At 44.5% G+C, this 26,836-nt stretch overlaps 1 protein-coding gene across 2 annotated transcripts in view; it reads right to left on the bottom strand.

The window, feature by feature from the left end:
- Window positions 1–14,838: 14,838 nt before the first annotated feature.
- The window catches only part of FECH (ferrochelatase), a 32,656-nt gene continuing 20,658 nt past the window's right edge, over window positions 14,839–26,836 (bottom strand). The window contains exons 7-11 of one of the 2 annotated variants that reach the window (XM_079784337.1): window positions 24,220–24,318; window positions 20,916–21,023; window positions 20,343–20,507; window positions 17,653–17,712; window positions 14,839–17,173 (exon numbers count right to left, since the gene is read on the bottom strand). In XM_079784337.1, the coding sequence (XP_079640463.1) occupies window positions 17,039–17,173; window positions 17,653–17,712; window positions 20,343–20,507; window positions 20,916–21,023; window positions 24,220–24,318 (567 nt within the window). In that variant the 3' untranslated portion in view covers window positions 14,839–17,038. The remainder of the gene's footprint in view (window positions 17,174–17,652; window positions 17,713–20,342; window positions 20,508–20,915; window positions 21,024–24,219; window positions 24,319–26,836) is intronic. The other variant, XM_079784336.1, reaches the window with a different exon arrangement.

Raw genomic sequence — 26,836 nt, forward strand, 5'->3', positions numbered from 1 at the left:
GGTCAAAGCACTTGAACTCCCCAGTCAATTCACAGTTGAACCCTGCTTTCCCTTCAAAATAGCTGCTCTAACAGGTAGAGACAGACAAGAGTTTTGCTTCAGTTGCTCAGCATTTCTGGGGAACAAATCCCTAAATGTCCAGGCCCTGGAGCAAGTATAAAACCTAGTCATTCCAGAGAAAACGTCCTTCCTCCGGTCTATCTCATCCCTCCCCAGCTTGAGAAGAACCAGTCATTCTTGTGAGAGCTACTACCCTCTGGCTGCCCCCAACCCCTCATTCTCCCTCTCCCCGTCTCTACCTGGGCCTCTCATTCCTTAGCTACAGTCAACTCTCAAGTTTTTAGTCTAAAATTCTCAAATATCTGCCTGGCCCTTTACAGCCTTCAAACCCATTGCCTCCAGTAGGACTTTTGGGTCAGGAGTGTCCCCTTTCCTTGACCTTGAGGGGAGCTCAGATTTCTACACACCCACTTCTTTAAAAACATCCCTTCCCTCCAATAGGTTTGGGGTTAGATAACATCTAACCCCAAACCTATTGGAGGGGACAGACATCTCTGGGTCCCCTTCGTCATGTGGCTGGGTTCCCTCTCAGTGCAATCCTGACCTCTCTCCAAGGGCGACCCCTCCCCCTCCTCCTGATCCCTTTCATGGGCTTTTTTCCATGATGGCAGCTTATTTGCAGCCATAGGCTTTCTGCTCGGCTCCACTCCTTTCTGCTGCTGTGGAGCAATTTCCCTGCCTCTGGGGAGTGCAAATGCTCCTCACATGCATTTTTGAAAGACCTTGGAAACCTCTGCATGAACCAGTAGAAGGCTCATTTATGGTTTTTGAATATTCTGGATAATTTATTTGGTGTCAAGGATCCGGAGCCTGCGCCTTCACTTTTCAACCTGGGCCCTGCAGGGCTCGGCTGCGTGTCCCCAGCATGTTTGTTTTGGTTTGCCCTGAAATGCTAGCCAGCCACCAAGGAGACCTTTATCATTATTCCAAATAGATTTTTCCCCTTTCTAATCACATACTCTTGGGAGATTTGACACTGAGCCAGGGCTTCTTCCCCTTTTAAAAAACCAACAGCTAATCTAGAGCTCTTCCTTCCAAGCTGTGCCAGCCCCCGGCTCTCACATTTCATCTGGGCCGCTGTCCTTCCTGAGAGTTTGAACAGCGTGTGCTAGCAGCTAGCCCTATTCCCGATAACTTCCTGCTGCCTCCCTGCCCGCCAGGGTGGGCAAAACACGGCAAAATGGACCTGATTAGGGTGACACAAGAAAAAACAGCATCTTCCACCTAACCGGTCTCCAGATGTGGCATGCTTGACATTCCCAGGTCCGAACTACCAGAAATGGCTGCAGAAAAATACAGCTGACATTTTTAGCAATTTGCAGAATGCGGATGTTCGCCCCACCCCCAGGCTTTTTAATGTTCTTCTGGCTATGGATGGAGATTCAGATGGATGGTGTCCCTGCTTTTTGCTCTCTCGGGATTTCCTCTCCTCTGAATCATGTGATCAAGCCCTAAACTCCTGTCCACAGAGGACAATCAGAATGACACCTTTAGTGTTTGTGCCTGATTTTATGGCCTCATGATCTTGTGCCCTTTGGAGTTCAAAGGTCACATCAGGCAGCAGGCAGGGAGGTTTTTGATGTAACCTCTGAACCTCAGAAAACAAAAGGACAGAGGCCCACAGAGACAATCCATCTAAAAATGGTCATATAAAGAATGCAACTCAATCAGCCTGGAGCATGCAAATCATCAAACATTTTTATGGAGCACCCTGCTAAATCCAAACTCACAGCCAGAAGAAGGGACACAAACCCCATGATCCCAATACATAAATCAGAGCTCGAGGAAAGCACAGCGATGAGTTTACAATCGGCTCAGAATGGAAGGATTTGCAAGATGTGATTTATACATTGGTTTCCTCCCCTCCTCCCCCCAGCGCCTGTCCACACACAGCACACACACTCACACACACACTGGTCAATACCACGCCATCATTTGAAAATCAAGCATTTTCCTCTCCAAAGGTTTGCCCAGGGGCTGAGGCTGCCACGGACAGATACGTGAGGCCCGTCAAAGCCCTCGTGCTTTCCCTGTGGCCACTAGAACCGTCCTCAGAGGCAGGCTGAAAGTCTGTGGAGCAGGCAGCTGAGAAAAAAAGATGAGGACTTGTCAACTAGGTGAAAGGTTGGCCCCACAAAGCAGGTCACATTCTGCAGAACAGATGTCACCTCCCATACTGCACAGATTGTCCCTCAACGGTCCTTAATACCTGGCACACATGCCCCCGGGCAGAGGACAGACTAATTTCTGAATTAATTAAAAATGCTACTCAAATTGTTAGGGAGATGGGTAAGAGATGCTCCCATTTTTTATGACTATTGAAGTTTTAACCCTTTGCACTCGCTTGCTTTTTTCTCGAGCTGCTACCGATGCTAACCGTGTCGAGTCACACTCAACATCCGAGTGCAAAAGGTTAATTCTTTTTTAAATTTCTTTTTATGTTTAAGTATTATTTCTTCAAACAAACAAACAAACAAACAAAAACACAGGTAAGTGCCCTGGCCAGTGTGGCTCAGTTGGCCGGGGTGGCTCCCATGCACCAAAAGGTCACCAGTTCAATTCTGGGTCAAGGCACTTGCCAGGGTTGCCGGCTCGATCCCCAGTAAGGGGCATGCAGGAGTCAGCCAACCAGTGCTTTCCTCTCACATCGATGTTTCTCGCTCACTCTCCCTTTCTCTCTTTCAAATCAATAAAAACATATCCTCAGGTGAGGAATTTTTTTTTTTTAAGTGAGAGTTGGCACAGCCTCAGAGTGTCCTGCCTAGTGTCCACCGGGTTGAGGGTACAAGGCCACTGTGGCTGAAAAGGCTGGGAGTCAGTTTGTGAGATCAGTGCCTCTTTATACATCCCGAGATGCTCAGAGCGGTGGCACCACCAGCGGTCACATGGCTGGTTGGGACTGGTCAGGACCAGGTTTCTGCATTCCCAGCCATAATAATGGCTACACACTCAGCGACTGCCCTGGTCCAGAGGATTTGCTTTTTACCTGTCACGTCGATTCATCTTTACAATAAGTTGTGGGTAGATGCCACCCTCCTAATGTCACAGGTGGTACACTGGGAGCCAGGATTGGCTCCAGGTTCTGTCGGATTCCAGGCCTGTGCTTAGAACCACCACCTCAGACCTGAGACCATGTCTATGCTCCGACCACACAAGCGGGAGATGTGAGCCTACCAGACCCTGAGGAGTGTGTGGAGTGGTTTCTAAGAAAGGAAAAAAAGGGTTGTGTAGGGGTTGGATGGTGCCCCCCACCCCCAAATATGTCCACATCCTAACCCCCAGAACCTGGTGATGTGACCTATTCTGGGAAAAGGGTCTTTGTAGATATAATTAAGAATCTCAAGGTGAGCCCTAACCGGTTTGGCTCAGTGGATAGAGCGTCGGCCTGCGGACTGAAAGGTCCCAGGTTCAATTCCGGTCAAGGGCATGTACCTTGGTTGCGGGCACATCCCCAGTGGGAAATGTGCAGGAGGCAGCTGATTGATGTATCTCTCTCATCAATGTTTCTAGCTCTCTATCCTTCTCCCTTCCTCTTTGTTAAAAAAAAAAAAATCAATAAAATACTTTTTTTAAAAAAAAAAGAATCTCAAGGTGAGATCATCCTGGATTTTTTGGGTGGGCCCTAAATCCAATGGCAAGTGTCCTAATAAGAGATAGAAGAGGAGAAGACACAGATGCAGAAAAGCCCACCTGATGAAGGAGATGGGAGTGATGCTGCCACAAGCCAAGGAACCTGGAGTCACCAGAAGCTGGAAGTGGTAGGGAGATCCACCTCTAGAAACTTCAGAGGGAACATGGCCCTGCCAACACCTTGATGTTGGACTTCTGGCCTCCAGAATTGCGAAAGGATACATTTCCTTTATTTTTTAGCCACCCGGTGGGTGGTGATTTGTTCCAGCAGCCCTAAGAAACCAAAACCTGGTGGAATGAGGAGTCATGTTCCTTTGGGATGGTGTGGGTCTAGAGGAAGCCAGCCATCTGTCTGCCACATCACCTACCCAGATGCTCAGAGCGGTGGCACCACCAGAGGTCACATGGCTGGTTGGGACTGGTCAGGACAGAGGCCAAAGCGGTAGGTTCTGTGATCATCCTTTTCACACTTCTGGAAAGGATGAGAGTATAAAGGCCACCTGGAAAGTTAGCACCCAGCCCAGACCTCAACCTGCCATCTTCATGCTCTTTACCATTGTAATCAAGCTTCCAGGGATGTTTTTTGGACTGTTATTCCATCTGCCTTTTGCCTAAGGGATCCCATTTCTTTCTCTTAGTAAGACGTGGTAAATGAAACCAGACGTGTTCTAGCCTGAAGTCAAAAAAATCAGGATTGACAAATGCTCAGGGTGGGAGCGTGTGGGAGAAGGGTTCTTACCTTCAGTGAAGGTTTTCTTTCAGTCCCCATCCCTCCCAAATGTCTGTTAAGTGTCATTAGACTTACAAAACTTCTGTTTCCATGGAAATGTTTAGAAACATGCCTCTTACATGACGCATGGTCCATGGTACGCATTGCCTGTTGAGCCTTCGGGTTATGAGACGAAGGACAGAGGAGCTGGCCTTCCTTACAAGATGGCTCTGGGACAGCTCACACCAATGACGTGACCGAATGCTCCTCCTCACTTCACCGCTGATGGACTGAGCCATCCTTCCCTGTACCTACTCTGCTTGTCTACAAATTGGAAGGCCACCTACCCCAGGTGAAGGCAGGTTAACAAAGGAATGACAGTCGGCTTCTTAAGCTGTGTGCTGTGGACACGGATGTTCTTTTGATTGTCATCCTAGACTCTGTGTCCCAGTCTTTCCCAACCTTTTCCAGGTAGAACACAGGTCAGATCCTGCTTTGTTTGTGCTGCTTCGAGGAGCCCTGCTCCTGGTGGCCAGGAGTGAACTGCCCGGGATGTCAGGCCACCTCAGGCCACACCTAGACAAGCCAAGGGCTGAGGGACCAATAAGCAACCAACACAATGAAAAACTAGCCCAAGCCCAAGAGTCAGGAGGGTCTCTCTGCCTTATATATGTTATTTTTTGTGTCCATTCAATATTGAATAAGCCCAATTTTTTAAAATTGACTCTCAATCCTCAGAAGCAAATCTTGGAAATAATGAAAATATTTGAAGATACCTCCAAAGCAGATAAAAGGGGAGTAGATGTTTTTAAAAATAAAAGCTTATACTAAGATTTTTTACAAAATGAAATCACCATAATAAAAATTCTCTGGGACGCTGCTTGGATGGTGCCGAGAATTAACCACCTCTCCTTGGACACAATGGGAAATCCTTGCGGAAATGTAGTTTCAGGACTATGTATATAAAAGCCCAACTTTCCTCCACTTTCAGAATAAAGACTCCTTTCCTCCAGCCTCCAACTGCCCCCACCTTCAGGGGCACACATGTGGGTGCCCACAGGCGAGCACACGCACAATGAACCAAGAAAGGAAGTAATGAGAGCCCGCTAATGGATTGGCTTAAGTATAGAACAACATCCCATCACTGTCCTAGAAAATAATCAATCAAGCACTTAATTTTAAACATAAAAGTAAGCTGCCAGGAGACTGTTAATAGATAACCAAATAAATTAACAATTGTAGGTGGGATTTGAAACCAGGTTGGATCACCTCTCCACTGAGCTCCGAGCCCATGCACATAAAGGGTCTCCCCAGCTTGGCACTTGATCTCACACTGTTTCAAAGTGGGAAATCTTCTTTTAGCCAATATCCCTTCTCAGCGGGCTTGTCACTTCAGGGAATTGTCCTTTGTGCGTCTTCCATAAATTTTATAACACCACTACTTTAAAATATTGATGGGCAACTTGGCCTGGGCCCAGGCCTGCAGTGGATTACTGTCGACATGAAAACCTTCAGGAGCATAGAAGCAGGAAGAAACACATTCCCTGCTGACCTTTCTTAAAGGGACCATTGTGCAAATGCAGTGGTCACCTGAGCTGGAGGCCTGCCTGACTCCGATGGACACCTCTGCCCTCTGGGAGCCGGCTCAGAGCCACGCAGGGACAGGGGAACGTGGGGGACACACAGGCAAGTAAGTGCTCAGGTACCTGCAGACCCATAAAGGGTAAGTGAAATCCATACATAATCCCCCAGGCTGTTTTCACCTGAAACTCAGCTTTCTCCCAACATTCAAACTCTGCAAAGTTATTGATGAATCAGGATTGACAGCTTTATAGTCTGGCTCTCCCCCTTCTACCCATGACCCACTCAGGGCAAGTGACCAAAAGTAAACAGCCACAAGGAACATAAAAGGCAGGACCGGAGAATTGATCCCTGGTTCCTAGAGGCTCTGTGAGAGCTCTGAACTTCTATAACATCTATTCTGCCACCGTACTTGCTTCATAATACTCCCCGAAAAAACAACACATAAAGTTCCAGCACCTCGAATAAAGTCACCGCTGAGAACAGTATAGCAATAGTCTGCTAACCAAGTGAATAACACAAGTAATACTGCACCTTCAACACACACACACACAGAGAGAGAGAGAGAGAGAGAGAGAGAGAGAGAGAGAGAGAGAGAGAGAGAGAGAGAAGCACTGTACTACATGAATTATGCATGTGATCTCATATAATCCCTTTTTTTAATCTGCAAAAATATCCTTTGATCCAGAAAATCCACTTCTGAAAATGTTTCCTATGGAAATGATGAAAGATAAGTTCAAAGATTTTTTTAAAGTATATTTTTACTGATTTCAGAGAGAGGCAGGAAGAGGGAGAGAGAGAGAGAGAGAGAGAAACATTAATGATGGGAGAGAATGAGAAAGAATGATTAATCAGCTGCCTCCTGAATGCACCCTACTGGGGATGGGTCCCTCAACCCAGGCATATGCCCTGACTGAGAATCAAACTGTGATCTCCTGGTTTATGGGTCAATGGTTAACCATTGAGCCACACCAGCTGGGCTATTCAAAGATTTTTTTTTTTTTTGTCTACAAGGATGGTTATCGAATACAAGCAAAAAATGAAAATAATAGAAACTTCCAATAATCAAAAGGAGTAAACAAATTACAACATCTCCATAAAATATAATATTGTGCAGCCATTTAAAACTATGCTGTAAAAGAAAATATATTGATAAATAAAATATGCACATGATATATTCAGCAAGCAATACAGAGTATTAAGAATAGGAACGATATGGATATTTTAAAAATATATATTTTTATTGATTTCAGAGAGGAAGGGTGAGGGAGAGAGAGATAGAAACCTCAATGATGAGAGATTGAGAGATAATCATTGACCAGCTGTCTCCTGCACGCCCCCTACTGGGGATCGAGCCTGCAACCCAGGCATGTGCCCTTGACTGGAATTGAACCTGGGACCTCTCAGTGAGGTCAAATTCTCGAATGTTCCCTCTCCAGTTCCTGTCCTGAGCAGAATCCTGGAGAATCTAAGCACTCAAAGCACCCATTGAGCCAAACCAGCCAGGGCGTGATATGGATATTTTTATAAATTCAGAGTATGTTATGCACAAGCATAAAATATGTTCGACAAGCGTCATCACGATTATAAGATTGTGGATGATTATGGGCAACATAAGATTATGGGTGATTTTTCCCTTATATCCATTTGTCTCACTTTCTAATTTTTTATAATTTGTTATGAGACAAATATTTTTTTAAATTTTGACCTAGGTACTAGGTCCAAATAGTCCTAGATGTTAATTAGCTTAATAAGCCCATCACAGATACAAAGCCCTTTCTGTCTAAAACATGGTTTTATGCACTGTCTTAGCTTATCCCCACAGCAACCTTTTCAGGTGGACAGAGCAGAGGTTTTAGAATCCTGGAGATCTTCAAATATACAAAAGTAATTAGAGAGGATGGTACAAAGAACCCAGAGCCCCTCCGCCCCCCTCCCCTGGAGCAGGCCTCTCTGCAGAAGGGCCGGCCCAGGCTGCGTTCACAGGCCACAGGCGCCGGCTCCCAGCTCTCTCTGTCCACTGATTGCAGCTCCCATTGCTGCACTGGAGGTTCTGAAGGCAATCGGCCTCGCTCTTTCTTTGACTTTCTCCGCCCCCATGAGTGCTTAGGTTCTCCAGGATTCTGCTCAGGACAGGAACTGGGGGAGGGAACATTCGAGAATACATGGTAAGCAGTCTCTGGCATAAGAGCCAGGAGTGGGATGAAGCTGCTTGTACTGGTTCCAGAAAGCCAACTATTGGCGTCTCTTCCCAGCTCTGCCATCAGTGACACACCATGGTAACTTGGGATCTGCCGTGGTGAGAGTCTTTATACCATGGAAATCAGCAGACGTTATCTCCCCCTCCCCAGAGAGCCAGTTGTTAAACAGTTACCAGCACACCACTGCATACCCTCAGAAATAGAAATCCATATATTGAAATGAGGGTCAATCTTCCCAGACCCCTGCTTTAAGCAGGACTAAGCCTGCATAGACTAAGGCAGGATGTGAATGTTGTTTGAAAATGGTAACATATTACACAGAAAACTTTCAATATTTACACACCTTGACAATTTGCCTACTCTTCACCCTCCTTGTGGCCACTTAAATGTTTCCTCTTGCTGTGTTCTCTTCAGAGCCAAAGACCATATAGTGCTTTGCTTTCTAAACTTGATGGGCCCAAACCAGGATTAGAACAAGAGGGTCTGCCGAGTAGGCGCCATGTCCGTGTCAGACAACTCCAGGGCCTTGGCCCTGAGACTGACCCCTGGGGGAGGCAGCTGGTTTGCCACTGCTCTGGCTCCCAGCCCGTGGGCCCCCTCCAGGGGCTCCCTGACTCACCTCCAGAGGCTCCCTGGGCCCCCTCCAGAGGCTCCCTGAGCCACCTCTGCTCCACCTGCACTGGCTCATGGATGACTCAGCTGAGAGTGAAACGTGATCAGGAGATAATCTGGCCCAGATGGTGCTAACTCGGACGGAAATAACAGGCAGAAGCACGGGGTAGCCTGTCTCCTTGGTCTGGGGAAGTCCAGCTCAGTTATTTTGAGAAGAGACGATAACTGCGCTGCCACACACCCTGGAAATGCTACCTTGAGTCGCTCAGTGGCAGTCAAAGGCGGGGAGAGACATGCAGCTCGTAGGCAGGTGAGGCAGGCTCCGCTGGGTACCTGGCCCTGGGGGGATACGGAGGGATCAGCATAAAGCCCTGAAGATTTCCCTAGCTCCTGAGGATCAAAGGATTGTGGCAAAGGATAACCTGGGACTGCAATCAGAAGAAAGCAGCACAGAAGCAGGAGAGGCAGCCAAGTGGGGGTGCAGGAAGTGGCCGCAGAGAGGAGCCACCTCTATTTTGGTCACATTCTGAGGCAGAGGAAGAGGTTGGAATTCACTGTCCCACGCAGTTTTGGGTTGTGTTGTTTTCTTTCTGCCAAGGACTTGACACGAGAAAGACACAAATAAAAAACTGCTCGTCTGCAGAGCCCAGCCCAGGGAAAAGATCGCTCTGCTTCAGGAACAATAGGAACCATGAAGCCGGAGCGGTGGGGAGAGTATGATGCTGACACTGGCCTGAGAGGGCCGCGGGGTTCAGTGAGGACACCCCGCGGCATGCGGGGCTGCTCTGGGCGCTGTGCTCCATCTCAGTCTCTCCGGCTGTCACGGGTGTCATAAGGTCTGGCCCACAGGAGGCACGGATGGAAGACACCACCCCTGTGAGACCAGAGAACCACAGCTGATGGTCAGAGGGAGAGACTCGTGTCCCCGGGAGCCTGGGCCCTCGCTGACAGTCTCCACGGCCCAGTGAGATGAGAAGTGGGAAAAAACCTGCTCTTCAGACCTTCGCCATCTGAGGGTTCTTCTCAGGGATTCTGTGAGTGCAGCAGGCCCACGGAATTCTGTGGAAGACAATTGGAATCTTACTAAGGAGATTAAAATATCTAGTCACTGTGGGTTAGCTTCCACTCTAAATAGACAGTGATGTATAGAGAGCTGCCCCTCTCTCTATAATGAATCTGGAGAACAATACAAGTGTGCGGTCCACATACATCATTTCCATCGTCCCAGAAAAGGTCCCTGTAAGGCGGTGGTGTGCTGGGAAATGGTCGCCAGCCAGCTCTCTGAAAAAACCACCAATGCATGTATGTGTGGGTGTATGTTTGCTATAAATTTTACCTATAAAAGAGGTTGGAAACGCAATTCACAAATAATAATAAAGCACAATGCTCTTTACTATGAATTCCATATAGTCACTGGATTCTCAAAGAATGCTTTTGTTGATTTTTGTAGCCAACAAATCTGTAGCCAACCTATGGTTGTAACCAATCAACCATGTAGTACTGACATGAATGTTTTTATTAATATTAATGTTCACATTAATGATAATGCAAACGTGAAATAACATCTTTGTATGTGGAAACCAATTGGATAAGTCAGATAAATAGTTTTCAAATAATGGAAGGTTCTAGTTTTAGTGCTATTCACAATGTAATGGCTCTAGACACAACATTTAATCTGCATTATTTTTTTTTTTTTAAATATATTTTATTGATTTTTTACAGAGAGGAAGGGAGAGGGATAGAGAGTTAGAAACATCGATGATGAGAGAGAAACATCAATCAGCTGCCTCCTGCACACCCCCTACTGGGGATGTGCCCGCAACCAAGGTACATGCCCTTGACCGGAATCGAACCTGGGACCTTTCAGTCCGCAGGCCGACGCTCTATCCACTGAGCCAAACCGGTTTCGGCTAATCTGCATTATTAACATTTTTCCATCACTTTCTTAAGTCTAGAGAATCAACAAAGCAATCAAGTACTCATTTGTAGTATTTGCTGAATTCCACAATATAACAGCTAATTTCAAGCCACCAATGTGATGTCACTAAAGTTGGAAAGAGGCACAGAAGCTGGTCATTATTTAGTACTAGAGGCCTGGTGCATGATTCGTGCACGGGTAGGGTCCCTAGGCCTGGCCAGCCATCAGGGCTGATCAAGGCCTTCCATCTGCTGGCCGGGGCCTTCCTTCATTCCATGCCGCCCCCTGGTGGTCAGTGCATGTCATAGGGAGTGATTGAACTCCCAGTCTCCTGGTCGAACTCCCGAGGGAACACTTTGCATATTAGCCTTTCATATGTATAGATTTCCACCATGTAGGTCCAATAGAAATATGTAATCTCTACAGCAAAGATGGTAAAGTATAGTAAAGTAATTGGAAAGTGGTGAAATTTATGTTACCTTTGTTTTTAATACAATTTAATTGCAAGTTATAGAATTTTTAATGAATGCTGTTTCACAACCAGAAAATTTAACAATTGACTCTCATGATCCAGCACACCCCTGCTTGTAGGTTTGTGTAGCCTATTGTGTCCTATATATATAATTTTTTTACATGAGGAAAAGATAAAAATACAGAATAATTTATGAATTCTCAGGGTAAAATCTATTATTTCTTTTTTAAATTAATTTATTTTGTTTTTATATGTGTTTTTTGTGTTTTGTGTGTTGTTGTTGTTAATCCTCACTCAAGGATATGTTTCCATTGATTTTTAGAGAGAGTGGAAGGGAGGGGGAGAGACACAGAGAGAAAAACATTGATGTGAGAGAAATACATCAATTGGTTGCCTCTGAGCCAAACCAGGTAGGGATATTTGTTCTCAACATGTTAGGAAAGTATAACTTCAACCCATCGGGTGGACTGGAAGGAGAAAAGTTGGCCTGTGGGCTCCCGTTTCAGGGGCGGGCTGCTAAGACCAAATGCCTGAAGGTCAGAGACAGCATTCAAGCGGCTGACACCGGACCCAGTTCCTGCCCAAGGGCTCCTAATAAAGGCCCAAACCAGGCTTTTTTCCAAAAATGTTTTTAATTCCAACATCCATCTTAATGGCTTACTGTAGACTAATTTAGCCAGTAGTTGTTATACTAAAAATAGAAGCTAATGATTTCAGCTAAAAACAACTAAGCCAGCACTATCAAAGCATATTTATTGTAAGAAACTGATTATCACAGGGTGCATTTGTTTTCCACTTCCTTTTCCCTGTAGAAAGGCTTAATCCGATTCCCACAGTGAAAGCAACAGCAGTTCTTCCTCTCCTGGGCCCTACAACATTATGGCTGTGTTCTCCAGCGGGCACCCACTTCCCAGAGCACGGCCAATCATCTCACACAGGGGGCGGGGACCGCACAGAGGGTCGGCCCCATCTGGTATCTCTCATTGCCTAAGTGCCATTCAGCAAATACTGGCAGCATCAACTCATTTCTCAAGCACCCACTGGTACCCACTGCCAGCTCGGTACCATAGGGATCTCAATTAGTGGGCACTAAGAATGGAATTCCTTGGAATAATATCTGCAAAGCCTTTCTAGGGCACGACCTTGACAAAATGTTTTAATTTTATAATTGTTATAAATCGTCAAAGAAATGATTAGCTTTTGCCCTCCTCTGAGGATTGCCCACATTGCTGGTTAGACTGAGACGCTGAATGATTTTAATGTAAGGCACTGATTTTGGGGCCGACTCAGAATTTTCTTTTCCAGATTGTGACACCTTAATGGATTTCCCATTTCCACCTAATGTTGGGAAACCTGTTTCTAATGCCACCGTCAGGATTCCGACAGAGGGGTCTTTCAGGCAAGGCAAAGAGCTTGGTCAGAGGTTCTAGGCTTATGCACCTGTGCACGCACACATACACACACACACACACACACACACACACATGCACACAGATGTTTTTTTTTCCCTTAAGGTCAGCTCTAAACTCTTCCCTCCAGCTACACAAGTTGTCCCCTTACCCCTACCCCATCCATTCCCATGGACAGGCTGTGGTGTGCTGGGTAATGGGTACCTGGCCCTGGGGGGATACGGAGGGATCAGCATAAAGAATCCTGGAGATCTTCAGAGTATTAAGAATAGGACCCACATGCTTACCTACTCTCAGGAGGGTGTAGTCTTCCTGCTGTCCTACTCAGTGGTGTGGGCTCACCCTCCTGATGGAATAGCATGTTTTGGATAAACACAGCGGCATCAAATTGAGCAAACACTCTCTTGCATACCTTAAGTTAGGGTTTCTTGAATTAAATACCCAATTGATGAGAATAGATTAGCTGAGGGTGGTGGGGTGCAATGACTTCATTCTGAGACTCATCTCACCAAGTCAGTGTATTTTCACCAGGGAAAAAATACCTATTTTTACAGAGCAGCTAAACAGGTAAATGACATGAATTTAGGATTACTAATATAATGCACCTTCTAACAGGCTTAGTTTGGGCATCGTGGAGCAGAAAGTCCACTTTCTCTGCATACCTACGTAGCCATCATTGTCTGAATAATTTCAGCCATAAGGAAAGATGTATCAGAATCCTAGAGGAAGGTTACACTCTGTGCATGGGATTACTTGAGCAAGGATGTGTACTCCAGGGAAAAGTCCTGGATTTTGACTACTCAGTCAGCATAACATGTCACTATACACCCTTTAAAGGGCTTTTTTAACAAGTTTCATTTCTCCTGATATGAAGCAAGTTTTGAGTGTTGAAATTTCTTTTAATTTTAAAAAGGTAAGTAGTTCCAGACTGCATGTTCTTCAGAAGATTCCTTCTTTCTGTGCTGTACACATGGCTGGGCCTTCCGTAACCCTGGCAAGCTAAACTGCCTCATCGTCGCAGCTCCTGCAAGTTTTCTGTAGAAGTTGGTTCATCAGTTAAAGCCAGGTCTGCACCTAAGTGCAGCTCGAAGAAACTGCCAACAGGGCATCGCTAATTACCAGGACAAACATTTTTATTTCAAAGTTGACAAATAGGATAACAAGTCTCAAAGCCTATTAGCTCTAAAAAGAACAATAGCTGCCCTAGCCGGTTTGGGTCAGTGGATAGAGTGTTGGCCTGCGGACTTAAGGGTCCCTGGGTTCGATTCCAGTCAAGGGCACATGCCCAAGTTTCGGGCTCAATTCCCAGTGTGGGGCCTGCAGGAGGCAGCCAATTAATGATTCTCTCTAATCGTTGATGTTTCTATTTCTATCTCTCTCTCTCCTTCCTTCCTTCCTCTCTGAAATCAATAAAAATATATATTTTTTAAAAAGAACAATTGCTGAGTTTGTCCGATCAAATGCTACTCTCACGTATGACCCTGACCCACCTTTGGTTAATAAGTCAAAGGTAACACTTCTTAGAACAACTAATGCCATGGACACTTATCCCAATAAATCCCCCTTAGCCTTTTCCTACAAAGGCCAGTCAGGTCCCAACTCAGAATCAATGATATTACTCCAGATAGTTCAAGGATAATTTGGAAGCTTCCTTAGCAAATGAGAGGACTCAGGTACCCTCTCAAGAGCTCTTGAATTGGAGTTTTCTATAACATCTTTATCTACACTAATAAAAGAGAAAAATGCTAATTGACCGTACCTTCACTATGCCCACAGCCAATAAGAGTGAGTATGCAAATTAACCCAACAAAGATGGCGATTAATTTGCATATGCTGAGGGAGGGAGGAGTGAAGACTGAAGACAGCATAGAAGGAAGAGGGAGGGAAAACAGAAAGCAAGGCAGCTGTGGTAGGGAAAGCGCGGGCGAGGCGGGCGGCGGCAGCGGCGGGCAGCGGTGGAGGCGGGCGGCAGAAAAGTGCGGGGCGGCAGCAGAAGGGAAAGCACGGGGCAGCGGTGGCAGGAGGGAAAGCACGGGGGGGGGGGGGCGGCTGCGGGAGGGAAAGCGCGGGGTGGGGGGCAGAGACGGCGGGAGGGAAGGGAAAGGACCAGGCGGCAGCAGGAGGGAAAGTGCGGGACAGCGGTGGCGATGGGAGGGAAAGCGCAGGGGGGGCGACGGCTGCGGGAGGGAAAGCGTGGGGTGGGGGGTGGGGGGCAGAGGCGGCAGGGAAAGCACGGGGGGGGGGGCGGGAGAGGTGGTGGTGGCGGGAGGGAAGCCCGCCAGGAGCCCTGTTCTTGCAGGAATCTTCCTGCAATGGGCCTCTAGTCTACCTAATAAAAGAGTAACATGCTAATTGACCATACCTTCGCAACACCCACCAGCCAATCAGGAGTGAGTATACAAATTAACCCAACAAAGATGGCGGGTTATTTTGCAAATGTGGGCTCCGCGAGCAGCTGGGGGCAGGCGGGATGTTTGCATCATCACCACGGCGACAACACAGGTGTCCCGCACCACCCCTGGCTGCTCCTGGACTCTGAGCAGTGTAGGAAGGCAGAAAGGCGGCGGCTCTGGGCCATAGTAGAAAGGCAGCTCCGGCCAGAGCAAAGGCAGTGCCGGCAGCCAGGGAAAGGAAGGCCCATTCTGGCACAAATGTTCATGCATCGGGCTTCTAGTAATAATATATTTTACTCTAAAGCAGTCCAAGTGAGGTAAGCCCTCAGGAAATTTCCTGAAGGAGGGAGAATGGCCACAAGTATAACCTGCCTTCAGTACCAGGACACTAACCCAGAGAATTCAATTCATGTGGGATAGCCACTCAAAGTCTGCTTTGAACCTACTCCCCAAAAAGCTGATGGAAACAGATAAGGAAAATTCTAAAGAACTACCTTGTACTTTCTCTGGAAACACAATCTATGAAGAGCAAAACCAATTTGAAAAAATATATAGATGCTACTTAAATTTCAGAGCCATTATCAGGGTGAGCAAACTATGAACAAGAGTGGACAAGCATTACAAAGTAAGTCCCTATTCAATAATTTTGATTGTTAACTAATTTGGATTAGTTTTGATTTAACAGAGAGCATGAATCAAACTGGTTAAAACCTTAATAATGTCATAATATTGATTAATATAGTAAATCCTGAATATAGAAGATCTATGACTCCATTAATACTTCCACTTCAGGAACAGGATTTTTACAAAATCAAAGCAATGCTCTTTTGAAGAACAAAGTTTTAGGACAATGAGGAAAGACAAAGTAATCATTACAAATTCATTATGGATCTATCAGAGACTTTTTTAATCCATTCAAATCCAAGTACAGAAGATCAGACTCTGATCCTATATTATTTCTACATTTTTAGAACTTTTCACTCAAATTCAAGGTTACAATGGCCTCAAAAACACCCACAGGAAAAGAATGACATGAAAGATAATATGATGTACTAGCTGTTGCATTAGAGTGGTTATTTTTCTTTTCTCTACTTTTCAAATTTCCTATTGCATGTAATATAATGTAATTAAAATCGTAAATTCAGAAAAGTCAAGGTTACAAAACACAGTTAACTTTATAAAAATAATTCTTCAAATATTGCGCAGAAAGGAGACAGTCAACCAAGACAAAGATGATTGAGGGAAAGGTCCACAGGTCCTGGGAGGAGCTTGAACAGTGAGTGGCATCATCAGCGTTCCCCGGCATCGAGTCCTCGGAGACAAGAGGCAGCAGGAGCCCCCTTTCCCGTGGCACAGAGTCCCCCCAGGCACCGATGACAAAGGTTGGATTTTTACACGCTTATTAGTCTTGCGTGCCTGGGGAATCTGCCGTGATTTGGTTTGATGGTGAAGAAAGTGCGGTTCACACACTAGAACCAAATGACCATGGAAGGTCACAGCACTGGCAAAAGCAGCCTCACCAGCCTCACCCGCATTCTGTAACCCATGGGCCTGGAAAAGATTAGGTAGCATTTCTTTTTCAAATTATATTGCATTTGCTCAACTATGTTCACTTAAAAACAAAAACAAAAAAAAACAACTACATGCAGAAAACCTGTAAGCACACCTCATCCACACTGACAGCCCACAGCCAGGACTCTCCGTCCCCTTGCAGGTTTTTTGGGCAATAAAACCAAAATCTATATTTAAAATATGTGTGCATCTCGTAAGATAAATTTTTAAAATTCGGTGTTTAAGCAGCACAGTGGCCATTCCAAATGAGTAACTTTGTTTACTAACATGTGTTTACTACGTTGGCATATAAAGTAGAAAACCCTCAATAAGGATTTCAGAGTCGTTCCTCAAGAAATCACACGACGTGTGCCCCAGGGCTGTACGTGTTCTAACGTGACTTCCTCCCTCAGTCTCTAAATGCGACCTCCGCCGCGTCCTCCGAGTCGGAGGTATCTGCAGGTTGGCATCTGCCTAATCCCACGGGGTCCTCTGGCGGGTGTCACAGCTGCTGGTTGGTGAAGAAGGATTTAGTCTCCCTGCAGACAGGATTTACGCAGAGCGGGCAGCTCAGAACCAGCTGCTTGGAGCACAGCTCGTTTGATTGGATGTGTGAGTGCACCAAATCGGCCAGGGCCTGCAAGGCGGGTGACAAGAGGCAAAGATTCATCAGAACAAAAAGTCTGCTGTCTCCCCCATCCATGCATTTCCTCTCCCATCTGTCCTGATAATCACTATGGCTTGGGGTTTCTTTTAATCTGAATTATGAACCCTTTGAATCACATTCTGTAATATCTTTCTCTCCCAAGCATCCTCAGCTTGGAGAAAACTTAAAATAGAGACTTTAGAGAATGAAAGCCTCTTACCCCGGCCGATAAACCTCATTGGTCTCTGAAAGGCAGATTTTAAATCAGACAGTGGTAGGTGGATAGAAGTCAGAAAAGGGGGGCTCTCTAAAGGAAAAAGGAGTGAGAGGATAAGGATTTCGATTTTATTTTTGTAATTAATTGGACCTCAAAATGTTCTAATATGTGAGAAAACCAATATTCTGAGCGAGTTTCTCAGAGGATTACTCTCCGATATGTTCTACTAAAAGGGTTGTAACTCCAGAGATACCTCAGAGAACAATGGATTTCCATTAAGAGACTCGGATCTTCTGATGTTTTCAACTCCACACTGCATCAAATGAGAAAAGGGAGGAAAAACACATACACGTTTTATTTTCCTTATGTTTTTTTTTTTTTAAAGAAACTGACTGCTACGGAACACATGCACGTGCACACACACACAATTCAAAGTCTTACTTCAAAAGAATTCTAACATTGCTCAGAAATGAAACATTCACGGGGCCAAGCCATATGCTGATTTTTCAACCATTATCATAAAATGGCTCTTCAATTTCTATTCCTCCCCGTACCCAGTACCTTCCCATAGGTGCTTTGTTTGCAAACCATTTTTTGAGGGTGTATTTGATAGAATTCCCAAGTAATTTAAGTCTGCTTACCACTCTTTTTTTTATTGTATCTTTCTAATGCACACCTTTATAGACTCTACCTAAGCAGAATGTTGATAAAGGACATTTTTATACCTGTTTTGATTCCAAGTGTTGAAAGAGGTAAATTAATTTAATGTATATTGAACCTAGATGGGATCCAATTTAGAGATGGGATTTTAAATATACCCTGACATTTAAAAAAATCTAAAATAAAAATCTGAGCATTGTTTCAGTACCATCCCTGCTCTCCTCTCCAAAAAAATATCTAGTTAATTATCCCCCAAATAAGTGAGAAATATCTCATTATTATTTATTCAGGTAGTTAGGATCTTCTCTTTCCCTTTCCAAAATGCTGATGGCTTTTCAGGTGCTTTATCTTTTAAGTCAGCATTAACATCAGAAGACTGGTATGGGGAAAATGCTGAGGTTTAGTAAACACACAGTTCTCAACAAGAGACTGTAGTCTAAAACTTCATGGAGAAGTCAGTACCAGCAGGGTAACCAGAGGTGGCCAAGTGTTCTCAGACACTGCTGATGGGAGCATTGAAGGACACATTTCTGTAGGGAAATGAGGTAAAATATGTCAACATTTACATTCCATTTCTAGGAATGTATCCTCAGAAAATAATGGGGAAAATAAAAAAGGAAATGTTTATCACAGAGCAGTATATGACAGTAAAAAAAAATAGAAACATCTTTAATGTATACTAATTAAGAATTTGATAAAAATTACTACTTAGATATAATTATTTATTGATATGGGTCCATAATATATTTTTAAGGAAAAAAAAGGCTACATAATATTAGGAATAAAATGCCATTTTGTTAAACGTGTAAAATACACATACACATATAGAGGAAAAAGGGGTCTTATTTTTACCAAAGCATTAACATATTATGCCTGAAGGGTAGGATTCTGAGTGAGTTCTACTCTCAATGTTTTACTTCTCTCAACTGTCTGAGCTCTATTATTTTTATTATCAAAAAGCAGTAAAGTTATTTCTATTTGAGAAAAACATTCAAACTACTTTTTAAAGAAAAGTTATTTGCTTTAAACAGTATATCCTCTCATCAAAATAATAAAATAAGTTGTAGCTAGATGGTTTTCTTTATTCTCCATATGGACTAATTTATTAGTCACTAATAATCCATGGATTACTAAGATGTGTTTACTAAGGAATGACCTCAGTTTAGTAAAATGAATGAATGTGAATTATCATTCAATACAAACAAAAAAGTACACACTGCACTTAAGTCTTTTCAGCGAGCTCACAGTTAGCCTAGGTCATGGTGGGATACAGAAGGCATCATTAAATGAAATCCATGGACAGCCCTGAAACCTCATTTTAGCCAATTACAACTTCCCCATAAATTCTTTATCAGAACTACTGACACGTAATTTAGGCACCCTCTAACTTCATCAGCACTTGATTGATGGCCTGCATGTACACAAAAACCTGTGGGGTTGGGTACTGGCTGAAGCTCGCCTCCACCCCACTCTCCACCCGGCCCTGCACCTGCCACCCTGTCCCAGAGAGGGTGAAGGATCCTTCGAGGCCAGGCCTCCATCAATCACACCGGATGACCAGGGACAGGAGTTCTGGCAGAAGATGGGGGAGGGCTTCTTGGTCCTAGCGCCTCCACAATTCCCACAGAAACAATGCTGTAAATTGGACTCAGGTTTCAGGCCGACCCTCAGGAGCCGTGAGATGGTGAGCCATAGTTTTTCTCCACTCTGAACAACAATTCACATCCATCTTACATTACAAGACACTAAGCATGGTATTTCTCATTTCAATAATCAGATTGATAACAACACAGGAGTAAACAGCTAATTAAGTGCATTAAAAAAAAAAAGTGGTTGAGAAAATTACATGCTCTTTTCCTAAATGACAATGACTCCTCTATGCCTCAGAAACCCGAGGGACATTATTAAGTGAAGAAAAGGAATTATATAACAATAAAATCTTTTTCCTCCAGATTGGTGAGAAGTACAATTATTTTTTCTTAAGGAAACGTAGTGTTTATTACTTTCAAGTGGTACAATACCCAAATTAAACACCGCGACACTGCCCACAATGGGCCCAATTTCAGAACGGCACAAAAGTGCTTCCCCACCGCGGAAGTGGGACTGACTTGATGTGGTCAGATTTCTTACTCAGATTAAGTATTATTCAGAACAAGAAGGACAGAGTACCTGCAAACACACATACCACGCATTATTTTTGAAAGACACAATTAGATCCCGACAGAGACAGTTTCCCTTTAAAACCAATTGCAGTGGGATTAGTAAGGCAGACAGCAGCATTACCTCGTTAGCTAGAACTTGAGAGTACTCGATGTCCAGTTCATATAGTGTTTCAATGTGATCGCTGGTAAACGCTATGGGGACCAGGAGGATATTCTTCCACCCCCGCTCGCAAAGCCCTCTGATGGTCTCGTCTGTCTGAGGACCCAGCCAGGGCATCGGACCAACCTAGGAGAAAGGAGGATGCGTGCCCAATGGCCCCGCTTCTCCCACTGTCGGGCCCAGCACTGCCCCAGGCACACCTTCCTTGAGAGCTAGGGCCATGCTTTACACCTGCTTTAATGGGTTTTGGTATTTCCACATTGAAGCTTGAATCCTTCTAGAAATTGGCAGGCTATAAATACCAGTTGTGTCACTACAACTAGAAATAATACAGTAAGTCAATGGAACTCAGCTGGTCACTCGATTTCCCCTCCCATCAGACTGGCAGGCAGAGTTCTTTCTGCCCATGGTAAGTGATCAGGTTACACACAGCCTGTGCGTATGAAAGAGCCAAATCTAACCGTTTCATAACTAAGTCCTAAAATAGGTGTCCTCAAGAGAGCCGACTGCCCGCAACGTGTGGAAGCTACCCACCTTGGACTGCCAAACCAGCCGGTAGGGGTTGGAGTAACCCAGCTTCTCCATGACTTTCTGGACAGTGGCGCCCACCTCCTGAGGATAGGGGTCCCCTCTGTTGACCACCTGCAGCAGAGACACATGGGTGTTCAGTCACAACCTTGTGAAGGGTTCCAAGAGCCTGGGACTGTGCAGTTGAAGGAGGTAAGCCCTGGACCAGAGTCCTCCCCTTCTGTCTTCTGCACTAAACACAACGCAATCTGAGCTCAATCACCAAACTTCCTTGGATCCACTTCTTCACTGGCCAAGGGTCAATCATCTCTAAGGACCCTAAGAAAATGTCAAATTCTATGTCCCACGTTATCCGTGGGAAACTGACAATGGGTAACGATGGAGGGTGGGTCTCTCTGTGCCCCCATCTGAAACAGGGGAATGAATGGCACAGAGCTGGGCAGGAGGAGTCAATATGGGATGAGACTTCTACCTTGGTAGTCACTGGAGTGGCTGACTTGTGAAAGGAATCAAAAGAGGACTGTATGGACAGTGTATAGAACTGGGTTTATGGGGTTCAGGGAAAGAACAGTGGTAAAGGCCAGTGGAATAAGAGAGACGAAAGCAGCAGCACATTGTCTCAGATTCCAAGGTCCTGAAGGATATGACTGGTGCTGCCTTCTTCTTCTCCTTCTCCTCCTTCTCCTTCTCCGTCTTCTTTTTCTTTGACCTATGCCTTCCAATTCCTCTTCCTACAGCAATGGACTACAGACGAATGCTTTGTGTATGGCGAATGTCTGATAAACGCTTCTGATAGTCAGAACAGCTTAATACCTTGAAAGTGTTTAATAAAATTGTATTTTTACTGCTTTATTACTTAGTTTCATGCTGACTCCCTAACACTCTTACCCTGCTGTATCTCTCCTCAGTGTAACACTTATTACCTCCTAATATACCACAATATTTTCTTATGTATTATGTTTATTATCTGTTTTCTCCACTCTCTGGGGGCAAAGAATTATGTCTATTTTGTTCATTCCCAGATCCTGTAACAGTGGATAGAACAGTGCCTGAAATATAGTAGGTGCTCAATAAATACTGTTGACATGAAATACTGATTAACTATTTTATGATCTACTAAAAACTAGTCAAAAAGCCATAAATGTAGAAGGAAAGAGGGAAATATAAAGTCACCATCAGAACAGCACAGAAATAATTGCTACAGGCAAGATCTAGCGATGAATGTTAAATTACAGGGCAAAAATATGAGAAATAAAGACACTTAGGTAGTCTCAAAGACTCTCCCCTAAGATATTTTTAATTACAAAAAGGAAAAGAATAACTACACCATGGACAATCCAGCAGACACCACCTTTGACGAAGGACCAACGATCATAACACCAGCAGTAAGGCACACCTGTCATCACGTACCCTGAGATGATGCTTTGAGGACAGGTCACCCCTGGGGTATCCTTCCCTCCAAGGCACAACCTCAGGCTAATCATGAGGAAAGACCAGACACGTCCAAACAGGAGAGCATGCTACATAACAGCTGACGTTCTACACAATCACTCTTCACAACTATCAAGGTCATGAAAGACAAAGACAGATGGGAGGACACGGAGGAGACAGGACAACTGAATGTGAGGAGGGGTCCCGGGTTTCGTCGGGACCAGAGAAAGGACCTGGTGGAAGAAGTGGTGAACCCCAAGGGGAGCCTGGCCTTCGGCAAGCAGTACTGCCCATGGTTCAGTTCCTGTTCTGACCACTGCACTATGGTTACGTGAGGCATCAACCTCAGGCGCAGCCACGTGAAGGGGATATGGCACTATTTTTGAGAATTTTCTGTAAGTCTAAAATGTTTTCAAATAATAAGTTTTTAAAAAAAACCATGGGGGGTGAGGGGAGTGTAGGGGTAAGAATAGCCTGCTACATCCATTTTCTTCCTCGGCAAGCCCACGCTCCCCCCACCCTTTTCTTATCCTCATAACTTCATGGCATCCCTCAGTCCCACACAGAACCCTGGGAAGCACAAAAACCTGGGAGCAGCACGCCCAGGCCTGGCGGGGGAAGAGAAGTGGGGCCGAGGGTGAGAGAACAGAAGGCAGCACCTGGAAACGTTCATGTGTAAAAATGTGTTTCTTCCTTCCCCAGTTCAAGTGCCTCCCTTCTGGCACTTCAGACGTGGCCTCAACACACCGGGACAGTTATAAATAGGATGAGGGTGGAGAAAGAAGATGGACATGTGAAGAGGATTTGCATAATGCCAGAAAAAGAGACTAGGAACCTGTTCAAATGAAACAGGCAGGCTTCCAGGGGAGAGAAATTGATCTCCAGGGCCACATACTGCTGAAAGGGCAACTGCTTAGCTGAGATGTAGGAGTGGAAAAAGCTGCGAAGGGCTCAGGGCTCGACCCTGGTGACCACAAGGTGGCAGTAAAGACCAATTAGAAGAGTGGCCCAGCCTCTCATTAACTCCATTAGCCCTGAAATTAAAACCTTGATAACACCCAAGAAGATGAAATTCTCCACCTCTCCAGCTTTGAAAGCAATGTCTGTAGGGAAGGATGCTAGTTCTGAGCTGATGAAACTGGCTGCTTATTCCAAGCACTTCCATGTATGACGACGGCACACCTGCTGGATCATCCTTGTTCCTATACACTCTGTATTCGCTTGCCCAAGCGTGGTCCTCAGTCTTAGCAACTTAAAAACTGTAATCGTGCCCAGCAGGGTGGCTCATTTGGTTGGAGTGTCGTCCCTTACACCAAAAAGTTTTCCACTTCAGTTCCCAGTGGGGGCACATATGGGAGGCAACCAATGGATGGATGTCTGTCTGTCTGTCTGTCTGTCTCTCTCCGCACCCCCTTCCTCTCTCTCTCTAAAATCAATTTTAAAAACAAAAACAAAAACATATCCTCAGGTGAGGACTATAAAACAACAACAACAACCTGTACTCGTTTCCTGGAATTCAGAAAACCCCTGTCAAGTCTTGAGGACAAACGAGAGAGATTGAGAGCCCCCCACTGAATGGAGGGCCTACGGTCAAGCCACGAAAACATCAGGCAGGTCAGAGCAGTCTACTGTGCCACTTACTAAAAATCCTTATATGTGACTATATCTTCAGGTTGGTATGATTTTTACACAGTATTATAAATTATAAATATTATAATCGGAATGAATCATTATTAGGTCTCAAGAAGTGAATCAAGTTAAATGAGCACCACGTTAAGTCTGAGATTTTAGAATTCAGGACATGGTAGAAACTTGGGTCCATGTTACACACTGAGAAATCCTCTGCCACGAGGTCATCCGACAAAATGTTCTTACTTACAGACATTGGCAGTGAGTGGGCAGAAAAAAGAATGACCACCTCGCTTCTCTTCTCCGGTGGAAAACAGTCCAGCTCTTTCCGAATGTGGTCTGCGAAGCACTGCAGGAATGCCGAGAAAGGAGGGTCAGGAGCAAGTGGGAAGAACGAGGTGGAAGGGAAAGACAGTATTTTTAAAATGAGAGCCACACCAAAAATGTCGGAGCAACCCTCAAAACTCGGAACTCTCTTTTTTAAAAATTGCAAATAGTACGGTCTCTCTTGCTTTGGTTCATCATCAAAATGGCTCCTACCGGTTTCAGGGGCCTGGGGAATTTGATGGGAAACTTCTAACGCTCGCTAATGGCTCACTGAAAATGAACGCTCTGGAGCGGCTGTCCCTCGGGAGGAGCGGGGCACACTTCCAGATGGAAAGGAAACACAGATGGGAAGGAGAAGTTGTTTTAAGACCTCTCATTTGCTCGGTTAGCAGGAAAACAGCTTACAGGGTCTTTCTAAATCTCCTTAGTTTGGCTTTCAGGCATATTGCATTAAAATGCATTAGACAGAAATAGGAGAGGAATAAGAAAATATCATCTATTTTTATGACCTTTTCCTTCTGAGCCCAATATCCTCACTGAGTCAATCTTCATAACAACCTTCACAACAACAGATGAGAGGTTGTAAAACTCCCATTAAATTCACAGAGGGCGGAAAGATGCGCCGACTTGGGGGCCCATTCAGTCACATCTGCGGAACTTGGGCTAGAACGCAGGCCCGCCTCCTCCCCCAAACCTCTGTCGACCAGACCAGTTAATTCCCTTCGTCTAGTTGGCACTTTCCGACTCACATCAATAGGTGCTGAAATACCAGATCTGAGGAGGCTTTCTTTCATCTTACACTTTAATCATTCTTTGTCATTTCACTTATAAAGCAAATGCTACAAAGGACATTAACGGGCCAATTGACAAAATTCTATTATAAACATGGATTAGATAAATGAATCAATGTTAAATTTACTGAAATTGAATATTGTATCATGGTTATAGAAGAAAATCTTCCTGCTATTTAGCTATAGAGTGATTTTATATATGAATGTATATGTGTAAAATTTATTCTCAAAAGGTTCAGGAAAAAAATTATGTATAGATATATACATACACAGAGATAAATGTTTATATTAATAATACGTGAATCTAGGTAAACAGTAGACTTTTCTGCACGTTTGAAATTATTTCCAAATAAAAAAGTTTTTTTTTATTGTTGTTTTAAATCTTTATTGTTGAAAGTATTACATATGCCCCCTTTTTTCTCCCATTGACCCACCAAATAAAAAGGTTTTACAACATTATAAAGGACAATTTACCAGAACCAAGTAAATTTATACTTGTTGGTATGTGGATATATGCCAATTTAGGATGAGCAAATTATTCCTCAATAAATACTGAGATATTATTAATCTTTACAGAAACCTCAAAAATTGGTAAATAAATGCCCCAAGGCACAAAATGGCACCTAGAGAGTGAGTTCCCTTTTCAAAATTTATAATTGACTTATAGGATGTGACAGGAGTAGATGCAAAGAAAAACAGGATTTTCTGGTAGTCTTTGCAGTGTTTGGAAACTAAGGATGCTCACAAAGGATTATTTCTGGACAAAAGCCTAGATGAGGAGGCCCACTGCGAAGTTCACGTGGGAGCCCGGAACATCCACTTACTCCAATTATTCCAACAGCTGGGTGACAGTACTAAAATGACCATTTTACGTAATTACTGCCTGTAGTAAGTGGAAATGTTGATTTAACCTTTTTAGTTTTAGTTTTTAACTATAGTTTTAGTTTAGGGTCTAGGTTTGGGTTTGTGTGTTTTTCCTATTTCTGCTAGATAGCCAGTCTCCTTCTCATGTAATCTACATAATATTAAGAATAAAATCTATGTATCAATTTTTTTGTTTCCAAAGAAATTTAATATTTTTCCTTTTCTCATCTTGCAAACCTGCAAGTACAAACACAATTTGTTCCGGCTTACAACAAACCCTAAGCCACCGTCAAAACTGAGGAGCCGTGGGCAAGTCCAAGTGCTACTTAAATCATCTAGAATCCATCTGTGGTATTTTCTCCACGCAATCCCTCAGCAGAATGAAAGAGGCAGGCGGCTCTCAGAGCCTTCAATCACAGCATCCAGGGGGCAGATAAATGCCTCTGAGATCCCCTTTCATTTTGTGAACGGAGACTTCCTCAGTTAAGAGACCTTTCCATCTTTCTGCTTCCCCCCTTTTCAAATGGCTGAATTTTAATGCAAATCTAATTACTCACTGGATCAGGGCAGGCAGATGCTGTGCAGACCCCGCAGTTCCCTACCACATGTCAGTGCTGACCTGAAACACCCCTCGTTTCTAGTCCAGGCCTCCAAGAGCAAGAGTCACAGCTCCCTGGGGCTCCGGTGGTACTGACTGGACCAGCAGACGAGTGGGGGCTCAGAAGCAAAACCACACCCATCTCTAGGAAGGTGCCTTCTTTTCACTTCTTATTTAAAACCGAATTTCAACCTAAGGGTTAACCCTTGACTTCTACAAACCTAAGGAAACAAGCTGGCCTGCTTTTAATGATGTCTAGCACCATCTAGCGGTTACAGATTTTAAAT

The sequence above is a fragment of the Cnephaeus nilssonii genome (assembly GCF_951640355.1).
Source record: "Cnephaeus nilssonii genome assembly, chromosome: 11".
In the NCBI taxonomy this organism is placed as follows: Eukaryota; Metazoa; Chordata; class Mammalia; order Chiroptera; family Vespertilionidae; genus Cnephaeus; species Cnephaeus nilssonii.